Below are 19,821 nucleotides of genomic sequence, written 5' to 3' on the forward strand. Positions count from 1 at the left end.
CCGGCCAGCCCTTTTCTGTGTGTGTGGGGGGATGTCAGGCATTACACAGACCCTTAGGTGATAACTATACCAGTGTAGTGACTGAATACTCCCTGGTATTGCTTTGTTTTATGAAATCAAATTTCTCATTGTTTCCCCAACAGATAACTTCACTGAAAATGAGATCGTATCTTCAAAACCTTTTTATTCCTCAAATTATTACAATGGTCTTTCCATTTGGACATCCAGTAAACTATTCGCTGCTGTGTATAGAATCTTTCATTCCTCCAGAAAGGGAAAATAAATACCCCAGGATTTGTGAAATAGAACCACTAGGTTTCACCCCTCCAAAGGCTTTTTATCGAACTTGAATAAAATCCCCAATCTGTATGAGGACCTGCAATGCCATGTCCCCAGTGCCCCCAATGAACTTGATAACCTCCAACCAGCATCCAGGACCTATCTACGGTCTAGTTTTTAACAACCCTCCCCTAGAAGTCTCACTGATTAGGTTTTTAAGTTTCTTCTGATTTCTTTCAAACTCGTATAACTTATTTAAATCTTTTATTTTATCCAGTATTTCTGTGTTTGTAGCAGAAGAGGGGTCCATTACCTTAGTCTACGATTTTCTGAAACCACTTCATAAAGAGTGTGTTTTACAATGCTACCAACCCTGTGAGATAAATATTATGAGGAACTGAAGGTCATCTTCAGGGAGTGGTAGAGCCAAGATTCAAATCCAGGTTTGTCTGACATCAAAGCTCTACTCTTTCCTTTTTATATTGTGTGGACTCTCAGATTTGGAATTACTTGGTTAAGGTGAGGAAGATTGGCCCTGAGCCAACATCTGTTGCCAATCTTCCTCTATTTTGTATGTAGGTCACTGCCACAGCCTGGCTTGATGAGTGGTGTAGGTCCACACCCAGGATCCAAAGCTGCAAACCTCGGGCCACCCAAGTGGAGTGCACCAAACTTAACCACTACACCACCAGGCCGGCTCTAAAAGATTTTTTTAAATTGCCTTTAATAATGACTAAGAGTTCTACTTTTACCAGTATTTGGTTATTAAAGGTGAGAATATCAAACGCATTGTTTTAATTAATTTGTATTTTTCATTACCAGCAAGGGTAAAGCATTTCTCCATCATCATTTCTACTTCTCTTTTTATGCATCCTCTGCAGGTGGTAAGCCACCTAGGGCAGAACACATAGCACATAATAAATGAAATACTATCACAAATCCAGGCCTATTTGGAAAATAAACTACTTATTATCCAAGATCAATGAAAGAAAGAGGAAATTTACTAAAATATTTCTTTATTTGAATAAGGTCGATGTCATTTCTTGAATTCCAGCTAGCATCAAATAACAATCAGAAAAAAACACTTGACAAAATGTTATCTAATTGAAATTGACAGTGGATAGAAAACCTTTTTAAACTTTAAAAGAAATACACTGAACAGGCAACACACAGATCTAAAAAGTTGCAAGTGGTGATTTTACATTAGATCTTATAAATTTAAAAAACCCCAATATAATCATTTGTTCATGATCTCCCTGTGATAAGCACATGGACAGGAAAAGATAATCACATCTGAATACTCACAACTGTTATTTAGGTTCTTTGCAAAGACTGTGTCTCCACAATGCAGTGGGTCAGGCAATCCCTTATTCAAGTAATTTCTGTTTTCCCCAAATTATCAAAAAGCACAACCGTCTGAGATAAAATGTCACAAAAATAACAATCAGAAAAGCAAAAGGCTTTAGCAGGCAGACTGGAAGATGGGAGTTTTTATGGCTTGACCATGATCTGAAGATAATTTAGTAAGTTTAAAAGCCATCAATCAAAGTACCAAGAGCTACAGGCAACAATCTGTGTTTACTTTGTAGTTGCTAATAAACCAAGAGTTTTACTAAAAAGAACATTAAGTAAATTTTAAGTATGAAACAATCAGTGCACATTTGCTAATGTCATTGACAAGGAAAATGTTATATTATGCTCTCAGCTCAGCTTTAAACCAACAAAGCGAAGCACTTGTTTTTTTCCACTCCCATCTTAGTGGTTCTCAAACATCAGCCTGCTCAGAATCCCTGAGGCGCCTATTGAAACTGATGATCTGAAGCCCCAGGCCTGAGTCTGACCCAGGTGGACTGGAAGGGAGCCCGGAATCTGAATTCCTGACCAGCACTCTGGGAGCCAGCTGGTCTAGGACCACACTTTGAGAATCAGTGATATCCCTTTAATACATAACAAAATATTGTTTGTTTGTGGCTTTACAGTCAAGTTTCAAGCTGAATAAAACCACCAAACAATCAGAACACAAATAGGTATGTTAAATAAGGGTGTCAGCCATTATGTAATTGCATTTCTTTTAAAAAGTGGCATCATAAGCACAATGACTCACTCTAAAATTTTAAAATCAATTATGTTTTCATCCAAGGCACCTGTAAAATACTTGCTGGTGTGAGAGAGGTTAACAAACTCAGTTAATACAAAATAGTACAGATATGAAAGAACACTGGCAGTGATTGATTTTTCCACAGAGCAAACGTTTCTTCAGAAATGAGCTACTTCAATGATGTTGAGGAAAATACACCAAAAGTCAAATAATATGATAAACACCCTGTGCAAACTGCTTTACTGAGGGATTTGCAAGCAAATGAAATTACTAAGTAAAAAAGGAAAAGAATTCCTGCTCCTGCTCTTTCCTAAGAGCTGCCTCCACTTGTACGAAGGACGATCAGGTCTCCCCTTGACTTCCAGCCTGAAACAAGCACGCTGCACAGAGCTGGCGTTCCTTTAATAAGCTCAGGCACATGTGGCCACGGATTTTATCAGACTGGATATTTTGCAGCTTTTTATCTCAAGAGGATTTTCCAAGTGTCATAGTTTACAACTTAAACATTCTTCTGAAGGTATAAATTTTTTTCATAGATTGAGTAAATTCTGTGATGATGATGTTTCTGAAACATGAATTTCAAAATGTTAACACTGCAAAGGAAAAACAATAGAGAAGCATTTTCTGTGTTGAAGTGACTGGAGTATAGTGAGCAATCATTAGAATATTCTCGTTCAGTGTTCTGGGATAAAACTCATATAAAAAGCAACGCTTGGACTGCTCGTGTACATAGTACTAGTTAGGTATTGCTATAATGCAGAGTTCTTTGTAGTCTTTGTATAGATTTTGGGCCATTAGCCCAATCTGTAAATGACATTTGAGAGCAAATTTATCAAGACTTGCAAGAATTAAATAGTACTATTTTATAAAACAGTATTATTTTGCATTCTATGACAAATGAAAGATAACCACTTCAGCCTTTTAAAAGAGGTAAAAGAGTATCTTGAAGCCAGCAAAAATAAGTCTACACCAGCTGTGAAAACAAAATTGTGTGCATTTTGAAATGTCATTTACAGACTGTTGCTATAATACCTAGAACAACTCTGTACAAAGACTCAAACAACCTCTTCCAGTCTGACATTTCAAAGTTAAGCTTACTAACAAGTCCTTCACAATACCCTTAGTTCTAGCATTAAAAGAAAAATCAGAAGTATTAACTCTATTTTTCAAATTTCTCCTTCAAAAATCTTAACACTGCTTTTCCTACAGCCTCCTTGATTTAGACGAGTCTGCAGTCGCACCACCAGGCTGCACGGAGTAATGGAAACCAGGACATAGTGGTAGGCTTTGTGGACTGAAAATATCCTCAGAACATGTAACCTGAGCTGAATCTACATGCTACACAAAAAGGGAGAAGTTAGTTCCTTAAATTATAAATATAAATGCAAAAATTATTTTCATAATATTACTGACACTGCTGGAATGAAGACATTCAAGAATATGAGCAATCATGAAATAAATACATTACCAGGCAAAATACCCATAAAAACCATTATCAGAGGAATGTTTTCACTTAAATGGTTTTTCAGGCAAAGAGCAGCTCTTAATTTTCCCCCAAAATTTCGTTTAAAAGTGAAATACATCCTTGGTAAACAGAGGGAAAAAATACTTGAATAAACATTCTGAAGCCTATTTTTCAGATCCTTATGTTCTCAGACAAAACATTCTTTGATTTCAAACGGAGTCGTATTAAAGGATTGCAGGACTGGGTCTCAGAGTAGGAAATTCGGACCTCTAAAGAGGCTTTGCTTACAAAATAAGCATGATGGGGAGCTTCAGAACTCAGATGTTTGGGGCAGGAGGGCAAGTGTGTCTACGTTGCCTAAAGAAACCTCCCACACCAAAGACTTAGGGGTAACTTTCCTATCTAGGGTGGCCCCCACTTTCTATTATTTACCCTCTTACTTATCAATATTCTGTTCGGTGGCTGTATTCTACTGGCCAGAAATTCACTGAAGTTTAAATAGATTTATGTACTATGCACAAATTTACATGTGGTTGTCTTTACGGTTTATTCTCACTGCAAATCAATGTTTAAACGGTTATTTTACACAAAATTTAATAATTTAGACTATGAAGCAATTTAAATACTTAAATTCCCTCAAAAAGACATTTTGTACAAACATACATGATGTACACATATGAAAATGGTGGTCAAAAGAATTTTTTGGCAGCTGCTTCTTGCTGAGACCTAAGGGAAAAGAGAAAGAAAAGAAATCTGAAAGAAGTTGTACATACTTTGGAAAGAAATAGGGTTGTTTAAAATTAAAATATACAATGCCTTTTGAAATATAAAATACATTAGGATAAGCCTACATTCTATATATCCACTCCCATGTGAACTGAAAGAAACTAGAAATAATATCTGCTTTGTATAAACCTGATTTTATAGGTACTGAAAAGTTCTATTATGGACATAGATAACTTTATTGAGTATTTAAAATTAAATACAGGGGCTGGCCCCATGGTGTGGTGGTTAAGTCTGGTGCACTCTGCTTTGGCAGCCTGGGTTCGTGGGTTCAGATCCTGGGCGTGGACTTACACCACTCATCAAGCCATGCTGTGGCAATGACCCACATACAAAATAGAGGAAGACTGGTATGGATGTTAGCTCAGGGCTAATCTTCCTCAAGCAAAAGAAAAAAAAAGATTGGCAATAGACGTTAGCTCAAAGCAAATCTTCCTCACCAAAAAAATAAAATTAAATACAGAAAAATCTTGGGTCAAATTTTAGAGACTTACCTATACATGATATAACCAATGAATAACACCGTTTGTACCACTACAAATACAATGAAGTGCACCGTAGATAAACATGATGGAAATGGTGGTAGTTCTGGGCATTTTGGTCTTTCATTTGATGGCTGTAAGACAAAAAACTTTCTATTACAATTAGTCAAATGAGTATTTTAGAAAAAGAAAGAAATGTGAAATCTTTATAGAACTCATGGTCTATTGTATAAACTCAAGTATGTTCATTTATTCATCCCATAAATATCTCCCACTCCCTCAACTTTTACCACCAAACTTTCTGAAAGAGTAGTTGACACTGGAAGGCCTCCACCTTTTCACTGTCTAGTCACTAACTCACTGTCATCTGGCTCCTATCTTCATCACAGTGACAATGACTTCAGTGTCCTTGAAGGTCACAGACCAGGAATTCCCTGGACGCTTCCAGTTTACACTTGCTGTATGAATTACAAATAGCATCACTTTCACTCTCAAAACTGTTCTGGTGCAGACAATTACATGGGTAGCCTACCAATGAACTACATGACAAATATAATGGCTTTTTCTCAGCTCTCACATCCTCCCCAATCTCCCAGCATTCAACACTGGTAATTCGTATTTTGAAAAATGTTTCTTTTCCTATTTCCATGAGTATTCCTTCTCTTATAAGGAGGTAATTAAATACCAGGGACAAAGATTTCATCAACATATCCAAACAGAATGGCTTTTAAGACAAAGTTGGGACCAAGTTCTTCAGTACATATATACCACCCACAGCATCAACTTGGCCATTGCAACAAAGGCTAAAGATGGGGGAAAATAACCTCAAACAGAACTAAGGAATAAGTTAGTGAAAAACTTAAAACTAAAAAAATTTAAAAATACCAAAGTTTTGCCTTCTAATACTGTCTCTTATGCATGTTAAACTTTGAAAAAACGTTACCTGTTTTTAATATTTATCGCCAATCTCCAAAAAGGTAGATAGAGCTTACACTAAAAAAAGACCTAACAAAGTTAAAAAACAAACAAACAAACTTCAAAAGATGAACCAAGTGAGACAGCAAAAGTAGCTGGAAAAAGAAGAGTGTTGCCTACAGAAAGCTGCCGTCACTCAGAGTGCACTGTGCAATCGTGCTTCCTTAACAGCCCGGACAGAAGGACGTACGAGTTACCCAGCGTGCGTCTGTTCATCAAAAGGGTTTGTCAAGAGAAAGATTTATCTTTTTCAAAGCTGTTTAAAGATATCATTCCTCATAACCAGAGCCATGTTTATTTTTTCTTAAGAAAACTTAGAGAAAAGAATCTAGGGGGAAAAATACCTGAGACTGATAGCTCCACTAATTGGAATAGCAATTTATTAAGAAAAAAAAAAATCTATTCAATAGGCTATGGAAGCACAATGGGGAACACATAGACATTTGCATCATATGGAATAATTCTACCTTGAATATTAAAAATGAGCATCAGCGGCAATCCTGAGAAAAAAGAACAAAGCTGGAGGCATCGCAATCCCTGACTTCAAAAATATAAAAGATATAGTAATCAAAACAGCATGGTATTGTTCAAAAACAGGCACAAAGATCAATGGAACAGAATTGAAAGTCCCGAAATAAAAACACACATCTAGTTAATCTTTAACAAAGGAGCTGAGAACACACACAGAGAAGGAAAACCTCTTCAACAAACGGTGTTGGGAAAACTGGACAGCCACATCTAAAAGAATGAAAGCAGACCATTCTCTTACGCCATTCACAAAAATAAACTCAAAATGGATCAAAGACTTGAAGGTAAGACCTGAAACCATAAAACTTCTAGAAGAAAATATAGGCAGTACACTCTGACATCAGTCTTAAAAGGATCTTTTTGGACACCATGTCTTCTCGGACAATGGAAACAAAAGAATAAACAAGTGGGACTTTATCAGACTAAATAGCTTCTACAAGGCAAGGGAAAACAGGATTGACATGAAAAGACAACCCACCAAGTGGGAAAAAATATCTGTAAATCATATATCTGACAAAGGGTTAATCTCCATCATATATAAAGAACTCACACAACTCAACAACAAAAAATCAAACAACCTGATCAAAAAATGGGCAGAGGATATGAACAGATATTTTTCCAAAGAAGATATACAGACGGCCAACAGGCACATGAAAAGATGTTCAACATCACTGATCATCAGGGAAATGCGAATCAAAACTACACTAAGATATCACCTTACACCCATTAGAATGGCTATAATAACCAAGACAAAAAATAACAAATGCTGGAGAGGTTGTGGAGAAAAGGGGACCCTCATACACTGCTGATGGGAATGCAAACTGGTTCAGCCACTATGGAAAACAGTATGGAGATTTCTCAAAAAACTAAAAATAGAAATACCATATGACACAGCCATCCCACTACTGGGTATGTATCCAAAGAACTTGAAATTGGCAATTCAAAGAGAGTTACACACCCCTGTGTTCATTGCAGCATTATTCGCAATAGCCAAGACATGGAAGCAACCCAAGTGCCCAACAACTGATGAGCGGATAAAGAGGATGTGGTGTATATATACTATGGAACACTACTCAGTCATAAAAAATGACAAAATCGTTCCATTCACAACAATGTGGATGGACCTTGAGGGTTTGAGGTTAAGCTAAATAAGCCAGACAGAGAAAGACAAACAACACATGATTTCACTCATATGTGGAAGATAAACAAACACATGGACCAAGAGAACTATTTAGTGGTTACCAGGGGGAAGGGGGGTGGGGAGTGGGCACAAAGGGTGAAAGGGTGCACCTATAATATGACTGAAAAATGATAATGTACAACTGAAATTTCACAAGGTTGTAAACTATCATAACCTCAATAAAAAAAAGGAAAAAAAAGAGCATTAGCATTAACCAAAAAGTTGAAACACTGGCAGCAGAATAAAGTAGACAATGTGTTCTTCCTTTCCTAAAGAAGACAGTGATAACCAGCAAACTCGAGGGAAAGGACTCACCAGGGTTCGCTGCACTAAGTTATCTATGTCCCGCTTCACTACGTGAAGGTGCTCCTTGATGTCGTTGAAGTGCTGGGTGGTCTCATAAACTCCCCCTGCAGAGCCAGGATGCTGGATGCCACTGACCAGCCTGAGAGTTTCACTCATGGAATTCCTGAAACAGAAAATCCCATCACACAATGGAATCACCAGAAAGATGATTTCTTCAGTCACAGGTTTCAAATGGTAGGTTACATTTCTAAGCCCAATATATTAGATCATAAAAAAAAGATAAAGAAAATCTACATTTTAAAAAGTGAATTGTCTTCAAGATCGGAAAGTAATTCATAAAACTACAACTTAACGTTATGCCTTTATCTTTTACTGAAGGTCATCTAACTACATAGAGAATAACCACAGAGAGAGAGTAACATTAAATAATTTGTGTTAAAACCAATACCATAAATGGATATTGAATAACATAATGGATGATACTTTTAATGAACTTAAATCTCCCTAGGTGTTTAACGTAGTGCAATAAAGCATTAACCCATCAGGCCTGGGATGCCCAAACCCTGCACATTCCAAAGGTTTCAAGACTGGCCCTTGACTCCCGGAGGTAACCTCCAAGCCCCTGGAATATCCTGCCTGTTAAGAGTGTCTTTGTCCCCGTGGGGCCTTGGGCCACACCAGATAGTTTATGCCAGCAATGTGATGTATGTTTTGCTTGCCTGGGGCCATAGGCTATTCTATCAGTTTGACCTCTACAGGGACCGGAGATGGAGTAGTTAAGGACAGCCAATTGGGTGCTCCATGCCTATGTGACTGACATGATAAATCCTGGGAACCAGAGCTTGGGTGTGCTTCCTCGGCTGGCAACACTTTGTGCATGTTGTCACACATCACTGCTGAGAGGAATAAGCACTGTATGCGACTCCACTGGCAGGGGACAACTGGAAGCTTGTGCCTGGGTTCTCCAACTCCACCATATGCACTTTTTTTCTTTGCTGATTTTATTCCATATCCTTTTTTGGGTAATAAACCGTAACTGTGATTGTAGCAGCTTTTCTGAGATCTGTGAATACTTTCAGCAAATCACAGAACCTAGGGGTGGTCTTGGGGACCCCTACGACAAATGTAATTCTATTTCTCCTTGCAGTTCTATTAGACGGCCCCTCTATACAAACCTAGTGCTTCAACTAGAACTCAACTGAAGAAGCATCTATCTGTTTCAAAGATGAAGGAAAAACTGCTGTTTGGCATACTGAGCAATGGCATGGAAAGTCTCCAACGTGGTATGTTTTTGAAGGGTAATTTTGACCTTATACAACATTTTCCCTTACACACTGACTTCAGAATATAATCTGCATGTAAAATGTGATTCCACTATTCAGATGTAAGATAAAGAGCTCTACCACTGAGTATGCCCTTGGATATGAGTCTATAAGCATGATAGTAAAAGATTACAAACATTTTTTTTAAATAATGGTAGAAATATAACAGGCCTATTATTAAGAAAGGAATGTATGTGAATTTCAATTTACCTGAAAATGTCCGGTTATTTTACCTAGGAGTACTTAAAAAGCTCTATAAATGGCAAATAGTTTATCTTATTAACATTTATATTACAAAATATCTCAAGTGATTTCTGAATAAATGACATGCTGATTAAAATTTCTTTTAATGGCACATATGCTCAAAAAAAATTCTAAGCTTTTCCACTAAAACCCAAATTAAGAATTACATTTTAATACATCTAAAATACTTACTAAGAATAAAGCATCCCAGAATCTGTAACTTTCTCACATATCTGCATTTAAAAACATTGCTTCCCAGAAGCATGAACTTGCTTAGATATAAACATCTTTCCATCATACAAAGGTTGAGTCACTTAATGTGTTCCTAATCATTCATTTGCCTGTTGATTCTCCTAACATTTGTTTGGTACATGTTATGAGGCAGGTATTTTTAGGGATATAAACAGTGTGAGAAAAAGACAATTCCTGCCCTGCCAAGACTAATAAATAGTCTAGCAGGAGAGCAACGTGATGGAGGCACATCTAGGGTTCTATGACGAAAGCTGCATGTAACTCAGCTAGGCACCTGGGGGGGCTGAGTTGTTAAAGGATAAGGAGGGTCCTATGAGGGTGGGATTGTGCGGGAAGGAGGGTATACTTAACTTAGGCAACAGGTCAAGTGAAAAGAGGGCTGGGCAGAACCCTACACAAAAACACGTGTTAAGGGATGATGGAAGGAAGAGCAATGGATGAAGAAAACTAAACGGAAGCCAAGAGGCCACAGAGCGCCAAGAGCGAAAGGTCTGCTAGAAGCCTTACAGGGAAAATGTCTCAAGGTGGAGGGAGTGGGGAAAAGCGTCAGCTGCACAAGAAGTCCAGACAGAGGAAGACTGAAGGTGTTCATTACGAGGGCACGAGTGACTGCAGAAAGAACGGTTTAGTGGTATGAGGACAAATTACAGTGGTTTGGAAGCAGAGACAGGTAGCTTGGTCACTTTTTTAGAAACTCAGCTAAAAAGGAAGGAAAAGAGAAACAACAGTAAAAGGAATAGAAAGGGGCAATTAAAGGTTGGTGTGTTTTGCTTAGTTCTGAATAACACAAGCACAAGCGCTTTTATAAATGGAAGCAGCAGCACTGAAGGACAAGTTCAGGTAGAAGACGGAGAGAGGACCACTGACAGAGCACGGGTCAGAGAAGCAGAGAGTCTGATGCAGAGCTAAGGATTGGCCTGGACACAGCTGAGTGGATGGAGACGGTGGGGGAGGGAGGCTGGGGCACAGAGAGGAGGGCGAGGAGACAGGTCATCTCCCAGGCAGAGTGGCATTGGTGGGCTGGGTTATGGGGCTTAAGGAGAGTGCTGCATATTTTGAATGAGATAAGTGATGATCAAGAGTGAATAAAGACTGCTAGGCAGCTTAAATATTACATTACAGGACAGGGTAAAGGTACAGAAGAGAGTAACCAAGAGCAAGGTCCCAGAAGAGCATGAAATATTCATGTGAAAATGTCTAGCACAGTACCTAGAATGCAACAGGCACTCATTAATTAGATAAAGGTAAACAAGAAATGCTAAATGCTGCCTACTCACCAAAAAAGAGCATTTATACTTTGAATTCAGCATTTAAAAAATATAACAAATTAACAAACGACACAAGCCAACATATATGAACGGCAAAGCTCAAACAGTATCTGTAACACTGTGCACTGAAAAGGCCTAGAAGCAATGACAATCCAGTAGCAATCAGCACTAGACTGTCTATAAATACCATTTCCCACTAAAAGACCAGGGTCCCAAAGAAAAATGCCTTTTGCCACGTGTGACACAGAAATGTACAAGAGAACCCTTGGAAGTCTCACACCCCAAAGGAAGGAAGCCACCAGCAACTAATGGGGCAGGACACAGAAGCTAACTTGTAGGGGCTGCTAGCGGCCAAAGTTGAGACAATTTTGACATCAATTATAAAGACTAGTGGATCAAAACAGCAACATACATTAAAATCCATGAGTTGAAAAAAAAAAATCACCCCTCAATACCACATTGTTTAACAGTGGAGATTGCCAGAGCACCAATTCATTATTCTGAAAAATACGGAGAAAGAATCAAGTATTTATCTTGCCTTTCCTGAACTATTTCAGGATAACAGAGAATTGACGTGAAAAATTCTTTTTAAATGGAGAGGGAGTTTTAGAATGGGAGTGTCAACTCTTCCCCAACCTCCAATGAAATGATGGATTCAGGCTATGGCCATCACTGGCTACTAAAACTTAAAGAGAGGTTGATGGGGGCCCTTTATAATGAATGGCCCAGGCTGACAACATCTGGTTACTAACGACTGTTCAAAGTCTTGGCGATTGGAATATGAGGGAGGGCTCTTATATTATTCTCAACTTTTTGGTATTTGAAAATTTCTATAATGAAAACAAAACTGTCAAGGCTTTATGGTTTGCTAGAAAGAGTACTTGAAAGTGAGGAGACAACGAGAACTAGAACTAGATCCATATTGTCATCTTTTATCATTCAGGGCCTTTTTTTCTCTTTCTGTGAACTGAAACGGGTTGAACTACACATTTCTGCTATGATTCCCTAAGAATATGAAAATGCCTGAAGACACAAACCACCTTTTCCATTAAAGGCAAATATTTCCTATCTTCGTACATTTTTTTGTGAAGCTTAATCCTGAAGAAAAAGTTCTAGAGGACAAATTCAGAAATTTGAGTTCACTTTTTACACTAAGTTATTGTATGAATGACATCTGTTCTCAACTAGTAAGTGGGAATTTACAAGGATTGCTAACTACCCTAAGTAAGTGCTTTCATGGATAATGCAACTGGATAGCTAGGATTTACTAACCACTAACTGAATGTGAAGATGTTCTGGTGTTACCGTTAAGTGAAACAAGCAAAGCACAAGAGTCTCTTGAGTATGCTGCCAGTCAGATGAGAAAGGAGGGATCTAAGACAATACACGTGTGCAGAAGAAATACAAGAAGCAACAAACCAGAAATTAATGGGATGGGTTACCATGGGAATGGGGTAGAAGTGCTGAAGAAGGAGTGATACTTCAATGAATAAATATATATCTATTTTGGCTCTTAGAATCTCTTAGAACCACAGTATTCACATACCCTTCAGATATCCAAAATATCAAATTAGAATCAACTAGATGTAGGAGGAATATAAACACTAACAAAGAACCTAACTGTATCGTAAATGAACCATAACCAGACTGAAGAGAGTGGGGAAGAAGAGAACTAAACTAAGTAACTATCTGGAAAATGGTGTCTGGACTAGATACTGTTAAGGCTACAGGCAAAAACAACTTTATGAAAAGGAACTTTACATAAATCTGTCAGTAAATGTATTTCTCACAGGAATATGGGTTAACAATTTGAAACCACTTTGTGTGTACTTTATGTGCACAATAAAATTGAACCAATAAGTAAATATACTACAGATAATAAAAACCAGGTTTCTCCCTGTTGGAGAAAGAATTTTCAAACAGGGAAAGGAGGAAGGCTAAAATCAACCTAGTAGTGCTCAGTCCAACTCGAATCCAAAGTATCCAGATAAATCATGGTTTTTTAATACAAATGTAGGTTGATGGATACAAAAATATAGATAGGTATATCTGTGTGGGTTAGCATACATTCCTGTATTCCCTAGCTCTGTCCGCCAAGAAGGCCTAGAAGCAATGGCACCCCAGTAGTAATGAGCACACCTAGCGCCCAGATCTTGGTTTCTAAATACCTTTCTCTAATAAAAAGAACGAGCACTCAGTAAAGAAGTGGTTGATTCTAGAGGTGGGGCAGAAAAAATACAAGATGAGCCTGAAACGTAGGGTAGTACTAGAACATAAAGAAATGCCTGAAAAAGGATGGGGTCTTGCTGAAAGAACACAGAAGTCAACTTGGAGGAGTTCCTAATGACCAGAGCTGGAATAATTTGAGCAAGAAAATAAATAATGATAGTAGTGGATTGTAACTCATATAATAAATATTCATGAGTCCATACTGAAATAAATAATTGATTAAATAAATAAATGGGGGATGTGAGATAGCTGGTCCTTACGGAATTACAATAAATAAATGTAGACGGAATCAAAGCAGCATTTGGTAAACACCACATTCTTGTTTCAGACAAGACATCAATGGATGCTAAAAACTAGTAAGCAAAAGTTTAAAGTGAAACAGGATATTTACATAGTCTCAAAGTATCTTTCCCAAAATATCTAACCTCCGAGGGAAAGATAGTAACTTTGAAGTACAGAAACAAGCAAGAAACCACCAGAATCAAACGATAACAGTCAACATCACCTGTCATGAGATACATCGACATCATGCACATGATACACTGTTGTATTCCTGTCATGATAAGAGCAAACACCAGACAAACCCAAATCGAGGGACACTGGACCAAAGAACTGATCTAATGCTCCTGGAAATTGCCATGGTCATGAAAGACCAGGAAAGATGCACTATTTCAGACTGTAGAAGGCTAAAGAGAAATAACTAAATGCAACGTGTGATCCTGGATAGGATCCTGGAAGAGAAAAAATGCACTGGTGGAAAACTGGTGAAATCTGAATGAGATCATTAGTTTAATTAGTAGTCCTATACCAATGTTAATCTCTTGGTTCTGATAATTGTACTACGGTCACGTAAGATGTTAACATTAGGGGAAGATGAACAAGGGATATATGGAAACTGTGCTATTTTTGCAACATCTGAAGTCTAAAATTAGATCACGATAAAAATTCAAAAACTGTTACATGATCCAGGCTATTTCTAAGAGAATTTATTCATTTAGCATCATGAATATTTTAATCATGAGTTTACAACTTAAAGATTTTTAAATATGCCAAACAGTACAATGGAAAGAAATAGAAATTTGCAGTTACAAGTTGGGTTGCCTTTAATCACTAGGTGTTATATATCATCACCTTCTGTTTAACCTAATCCTGTTTAATATTCCCGTCCTAAAGAACTCACCTTGACGTTCTTGTTTGTCAAGGGCTGTATTGGTTGGGGCAGTGCTCTAAAGTACTAGCTTATGAAATGTGACATTTTGGCTGTTTCTCTGTTTCAGGTATTGAAAGCTGTTAATTATCTGCATAAATGAAGCCTATTTAGAAACTTATCAATGTTCCAAGGACACAGTATCTCCTCTCTGCTCCAACCCTTTGTCCCTCTTAGGGACAACCCTGTCTCTCTTAGGGTACAAGATGAAATAAAAAAGAGGTAGTCACACATAGCATACTTCCTTCAAAATGATTTCATTCCATCAAAAAGAAGTTCCTGCATCAGATACGCTTGTATTATACTCCTACAATGCTATGCACGCTTATTCCCCTAGTATTTTTCATAGAATTGTTATATATTACCCATATTATTTTTATATTTAATAAATGTATGAATATTCCTGGCTGTTAAGTAACTGGGACAAAACTAGTTCTTAAAGATGCTAAAGCATTTTTTTCTTTTCTAGCTTAGAACAATTAAAAAATTTAGACATGTTTGCAGTTTCTAAATATCAATAGTTTCTGTACTTTATATTCCCCTATTTATAAAATGAATCTAGAATGTGCTTCTTACCCTCCCACAGGAATCTTACAATAACGTGCTTGCACATCTACAGAAGTGATGAATTTAACATAAAGATATCACATAACAGACACTACTTTTGTACACTTACTTCACTTCATTTACTTGTCTCAGAATCTCATGCTGAGCATTCACAACAGTATCCAGTTCTTGTTGAGTGATCTGGAGGAAAAACAAGATGCCATTCAATAATCCACATTCCACAGGAACATTCGGCAGAGCAGCCTCTCTTTCCTACTTCTCCTCCATCAAAGGCTAACTCAGGCATACCTGCACATTTCAAAAGCTCACCTGTCCGTGCTGCCCCGGGACTCCTGCTCCTCTTTTAGAGATCTCCTCTGTCAAGGAAGAGACATATCTTCTCTGTTCATCAAGAATCATATCTAACTGTCGGTTCAGCTGCTTGATTTCAAGATGAATACGATTCTGTCCTTCAAAGATTTGTCTCAGCTCACGATCTCCTATACTCTCAAATATTTCATCTGCTGAAATAGAAATTACAAATTAAGTTAGAACCACCTACACATATGAAGTTTTCAAAATACCATAAGTGACCAAAGTATCAACATATACTAAAATTAGAACATCATCAACACAGGGCTATGATCTCCGCAATAGTAAACATGCAGATAATTAATTCAATCATGATTAAATTACTGTTTTAAAAAAAACTGTTTTATTGAGGTCATATTGGCTTTTAACACTGTATAAATTTCAGGTGTACATTATTATATATCAGTTTCTCTACAGTCTGCATTGTGTTCACCACCAAGTCTAGTTTTTATCCGTCACTATACACGTGTGTCCCTTTACCCCTTTTGCCCTTCTCCCCTGCCAATTACTGTTTGTTTTTACCGTCTTTGGCGGTTGAACACTTGTGATAAATTAGGTCTGAATTTTTTCACCTAAAAATCATTTCCTCCTTCAAATACACTATGTGATTCTATTTATATGAACAGCCAGAACTAATCTATGTTAATAGAAATCACAATAGTTGTTGTCTTTGTGGAGGTGGGCTTGACTTGAAAGAGGCATGAGGGAACTTTCTGGGGTGATAAAAATATCCTGCGTATGGACGTGAGCGATGGTTTAAGTGGGTATACCCATTTGTCAAAATTCATCAAACTATGCTCTTAAAAGTTGTGCATTTTACTTACATAAAAGACTAAGAAATGGAGTTGAGAACAGCTGATTTTCTTTTTATACCTGACCATGCTGAACATAGAGCATTTCATTCAAACACTTACTGCAATAAGCTTCAGGATATGCTCACAAAGCATATGTGATGTTTAACACAAACTGAATAAAAGAATGAAATTTATCTTTCATTTTTATCTTAAGCCTGAATCACACTGTTGATCATTTAGAGAATCACATACTACATGGTGAGTTCAAAAGTTAGCCACAGGCTTATGAAATACAGCCTTGAACACCGTGCTGATGGGGAACAACCCAGACAATAAAAGTTAGCAGATAATTTTTTAAAGTCACTCCATTTGGCCCTAACATGTTTTTTCTTCATGTGTAGTACACTTAAGTTCTTAATTACATTGGCTTAAACTAGTATTTCAAAATTTTCAACCTTTAAAGTCCAGAATTCTATTGAGGAGTAAGGGCAGGAGAGCCAGATAATCACTTCACATTACTCTCGTAATAGTTGATAGTTTCCAAGTATTATTTCTCTATTAACAAGGTAACTGTGTGCCACTAAAAGGAAAGACAGAAACCCTGGATGATTTCATTGACTAAATATTTACTGAGTCTCAACTCCTAGGTCAGCACTGCTGTTGTTCCCTTTTTCTTTAGGTTTCGAGGACACAGCAGTAAACACAACAAACAAAATCCCCGTCCTCACGGAGCTCACCCTCCTGCGGTCCATGTTCATCCATCCACAGCCCCACGGGACCCCTACTGCACACAGCACTCAAGCACACTCTTACTGCTATAAACATCAACCTCCAAGCCCTTTAAAGACGAACGATTTGCTCTTAAATTGTTTCCAGAAAGGACATGGGATGTGCCAGGTAAGAGAGTGAGGATGAAAAGAATGAAAGGGCCAGGTGACACACGAATGCCACAACTACTGCTGCAGCTCTGGGGACAGTTTTCTCCAACTCACCCGGATGCCCCTGAAGGTCAGGGTGGTCCTTCTGGAATTCCTCTTTTTTTTTATCCAGTTCTTGTTGAAAGTGCTCAAATTCCTCCTGATACTTTTCTTTTTCTTTTTCTGAAATTTCTTTATCCAGTGTAGGCTTTTTTGGAATTTAAGAAGAGATCAATAAAAAAATTAAAAAGGTAGGAAAATAAACCTTAATATATGTTCTTTTTCTCTTTTAACTACTCTACCATGAGTTGAAAGGTTAACATAAAAATGTTACTTCTTATTTAAACCACAGCCAATTTACTCTTGCTACTAATAATTCCAACAAAGAGTAACAGTAGCCACTAGCATTTTTTAAGTGCTTTTTAGCAGAGCATGTCTTATTTAAGGCTTACAATGTCAGGAGGTGGCCAGGACGAAACCTCAGTTGTGCAATGAAGAAATGCAGCGTTACAGAGGTTTGTACTTGTACAAGGTCATGCAGCAGGAACTAGCAGAAACGAGGTCCGAACCTAAGTCAGTCTTCCCAGGTTTTCAGCTATGAGGCAATACGAGTGAACTAAAAACAAACTTTTTGAAAAAAATGTGTATACTTACTGGCTCTTTCCCAGGCTCAGTCAATTGGAAAGTCAGAAAAGAAAGGACATCATGGTCATCTACAAATTAAAAAAAAAAAAATCTAAAAAAGTTTCATAATTATTTTTATGGTCGTAAATTTACTTTATAGATATCTACTGCTTTAAAAAATAATCAATAAGAGAAATAACAAAAATTAGCTCTAATTTAGTAAAGGCAGTGGGGTTCTGTGAGCTTAGAGATAAAAATTCATCTGAAAGATTTACATTAGAAATAAGCTAAAATTCACTTTCTTAAATCCTAAACCAGAACACTGCAGCAGTGTTTAACATACAACAGATGTTTACTAAGTGTCTGATAAGGGAATGAAGAAACAAGTGAAGGGTGAAAACAAGCCCAAACCCCTCATCCTGCAACCAAGATCCTCCCGTATTTCCCCACCAATCTCCTTCGTGGACTACGTGCCAGCCTAACGAGACGAAAGCCTGTCCTTCACGTCCTTCCTGTGCCTGCCCGTCTCTCATTCTCTCTCACAGCGCTCATCACTTCCTGCCTTACTTTCTTGTTAGAACTACGACACTGCTCTGTCCTGGCTTACTGGGACAGTCCTGTTTATCCATGTCATCCTGGCATTACTAGCAGCCTCTCCTTGTACTCCCAAAGCATCCTGATTTCAATAATATGATTACTTTATCTATACATCATTCATACTTATTTCCCTCACACAGCAGACATTAACAATTTTATCTTAAATCACATAAAAAAATGAAATTAATTTCAAGCTGTTTAAGCTGAAAACAGGGACCTAGCAGATCAAACCTCATAATATTGAACCAAAATACCAATCCTGGCTAGCCACATCCACAAAGCAAGAGCAATTAATTTCAGCTGTGCGGCCATCTCGATGCCCTCTGCCACCACCATGGAGATCTAGAGGTGCAGCCAGAGTAGAGAGCAAACTGTATGCTGCAGTGCCAGTTAAGTAACTTCAGAAGTCATGCAGTGTAAAAAGGCACTGAACCCAGGAGTCGGAAATCTAACCCAAGTCCTGCCTGGGGCTGACCACTACTGGCCTGTGATCTTGAGAAAGTCCTTTAATCCCAGATTAAATTCATCTAAAAATAGGGTAAATATGCTCTATCCTCTCTCCCTCCCACCCTGTGTTGTTGTAACAAACAATTCATGTATGTGAAAATAATAAAAATATTATACAATGCGCTATATAAACACAAGATGGTAATGTCAAATAGTAAGTTCATTTATCAATACATGTGGAAGAAAAAAGGTAAATATATCTCGTTCACAGTTTAGTCCCAAGTAATATTTCCTCAGGCTACCACATTCATTTAAATGTGCTGTGATAACTCTTAGGACCCTAAAGCTCTTGGCAACGAGCCTTTTATAGCCTTGACTTTAAATATGTCTCCTTCACTATGAAGTAGCAGCCAAACGGAAGCTCTCATTGACGTAATGTACGCAGTCCCAGCCAACTGTTCACCTACAGAACATAAGTAGAGAATTAGCGGTCCCAAGAGACCACATGACGGGCATCACAGACTATGGGAAGGTTACAACTAGTCTCACAAGGTTAAGAGTAAACAAGTCTACGCAGCTCCAACATATACTATTCCCAATCAAACTCAATTCACAAACTTTTAATATTAATGGGTAAGATTTACCTGCAAGACCCCCAGTTGCGGCAGATATTCCAAAATGCCCTTCTGCGGGGATAATCATATTTTCCACTTTGGCGCAAAATTCATAATCATTTTTATCTGGTGTGAAGCCATTATTGATCATTACCTAGAAAGACATACTGTAGCTATAGGTTTTACAACAGACACTGTAACATGAATTTCAAATAGTCAATTTATGACTAATACTATCTGATCTTTCTATTTGGTCTAATATCCAACTGTCAAAAAGCTATCAGCTTTCTCTC

At 37.7% G+C, this 19,821-nt stretch overlaps 1 protein-coding gene across 6 annotated transcripts in view; it reads right to left on the bottom strand.

Annotated features, from left to right (window-relative positions):
• Positions 1–1,278: 1,278 nt before the first annotated feature.
• The window catches only part of LMAN1 (lectin, mannose binding 1), a 28,526-nt gene continuing 9,983 nt past the window's right edge, over positions 1,279–19,821 (bottom strand). Inside the window, exons 6-14 of one of the 6 annotated variants that reach the window (XM_070275802.1) lie at positions 19,559–19,682; positions 17,901–17,959; positions 17,322–17,454; positions 15,494–15,684; positions 15,294–15,364; positions 8,106–8,259; positions 5,120–5,241; positions 4,506–4,568; positions 1,279–2,942 (exon numbers count right to left, since the gene is read on the bottom strand). In XM_070275802.1, the coding sequence (XP_070131903.1) occupies positions 4,532–4,568; positions 5,120–5,241; positions 8,106–8,259; positions 15,294–15,364; positions 15,494–15,684; positions 17,322–17,454; positions 17,901–17,959; positions 19,559–19,682 (891 nt within the window). In that variant the 3' untranslated portion in view covers positions 1,279–2,942; positions 4,506–4,531. Of the gene's footprint in view, positions 4,569–5,119; positions 5,242–8,105; positions 8,260–15,293; positions 15,365–15,493; positions 15,688–17,321; positions 17,455–17,900; positions 17,960–19,558; positions 19,683–19,821 lie in introns of all 6 variants that reach the window. The other 5 variants (XM_070275803.1, XM_023647903.2, XM_023647904.2 and 2 more) reach the window with 5 other exon arrangements.

This window comes from Equus caballus, chromosome 8 (genome assembly GCF_041296265.1).
Source record: "Equus caballus isolate H_3958 breed thoroughbred chromosome 8, TB-T2T, whole genome shotgun sequence".
NCBI classification, from domain to species: domain Eukaryota; kingdom Metazoa; phylum Chordata; class Mammalia; order Perissodactyla; family Equidae; genus Equus; species Equus caballus.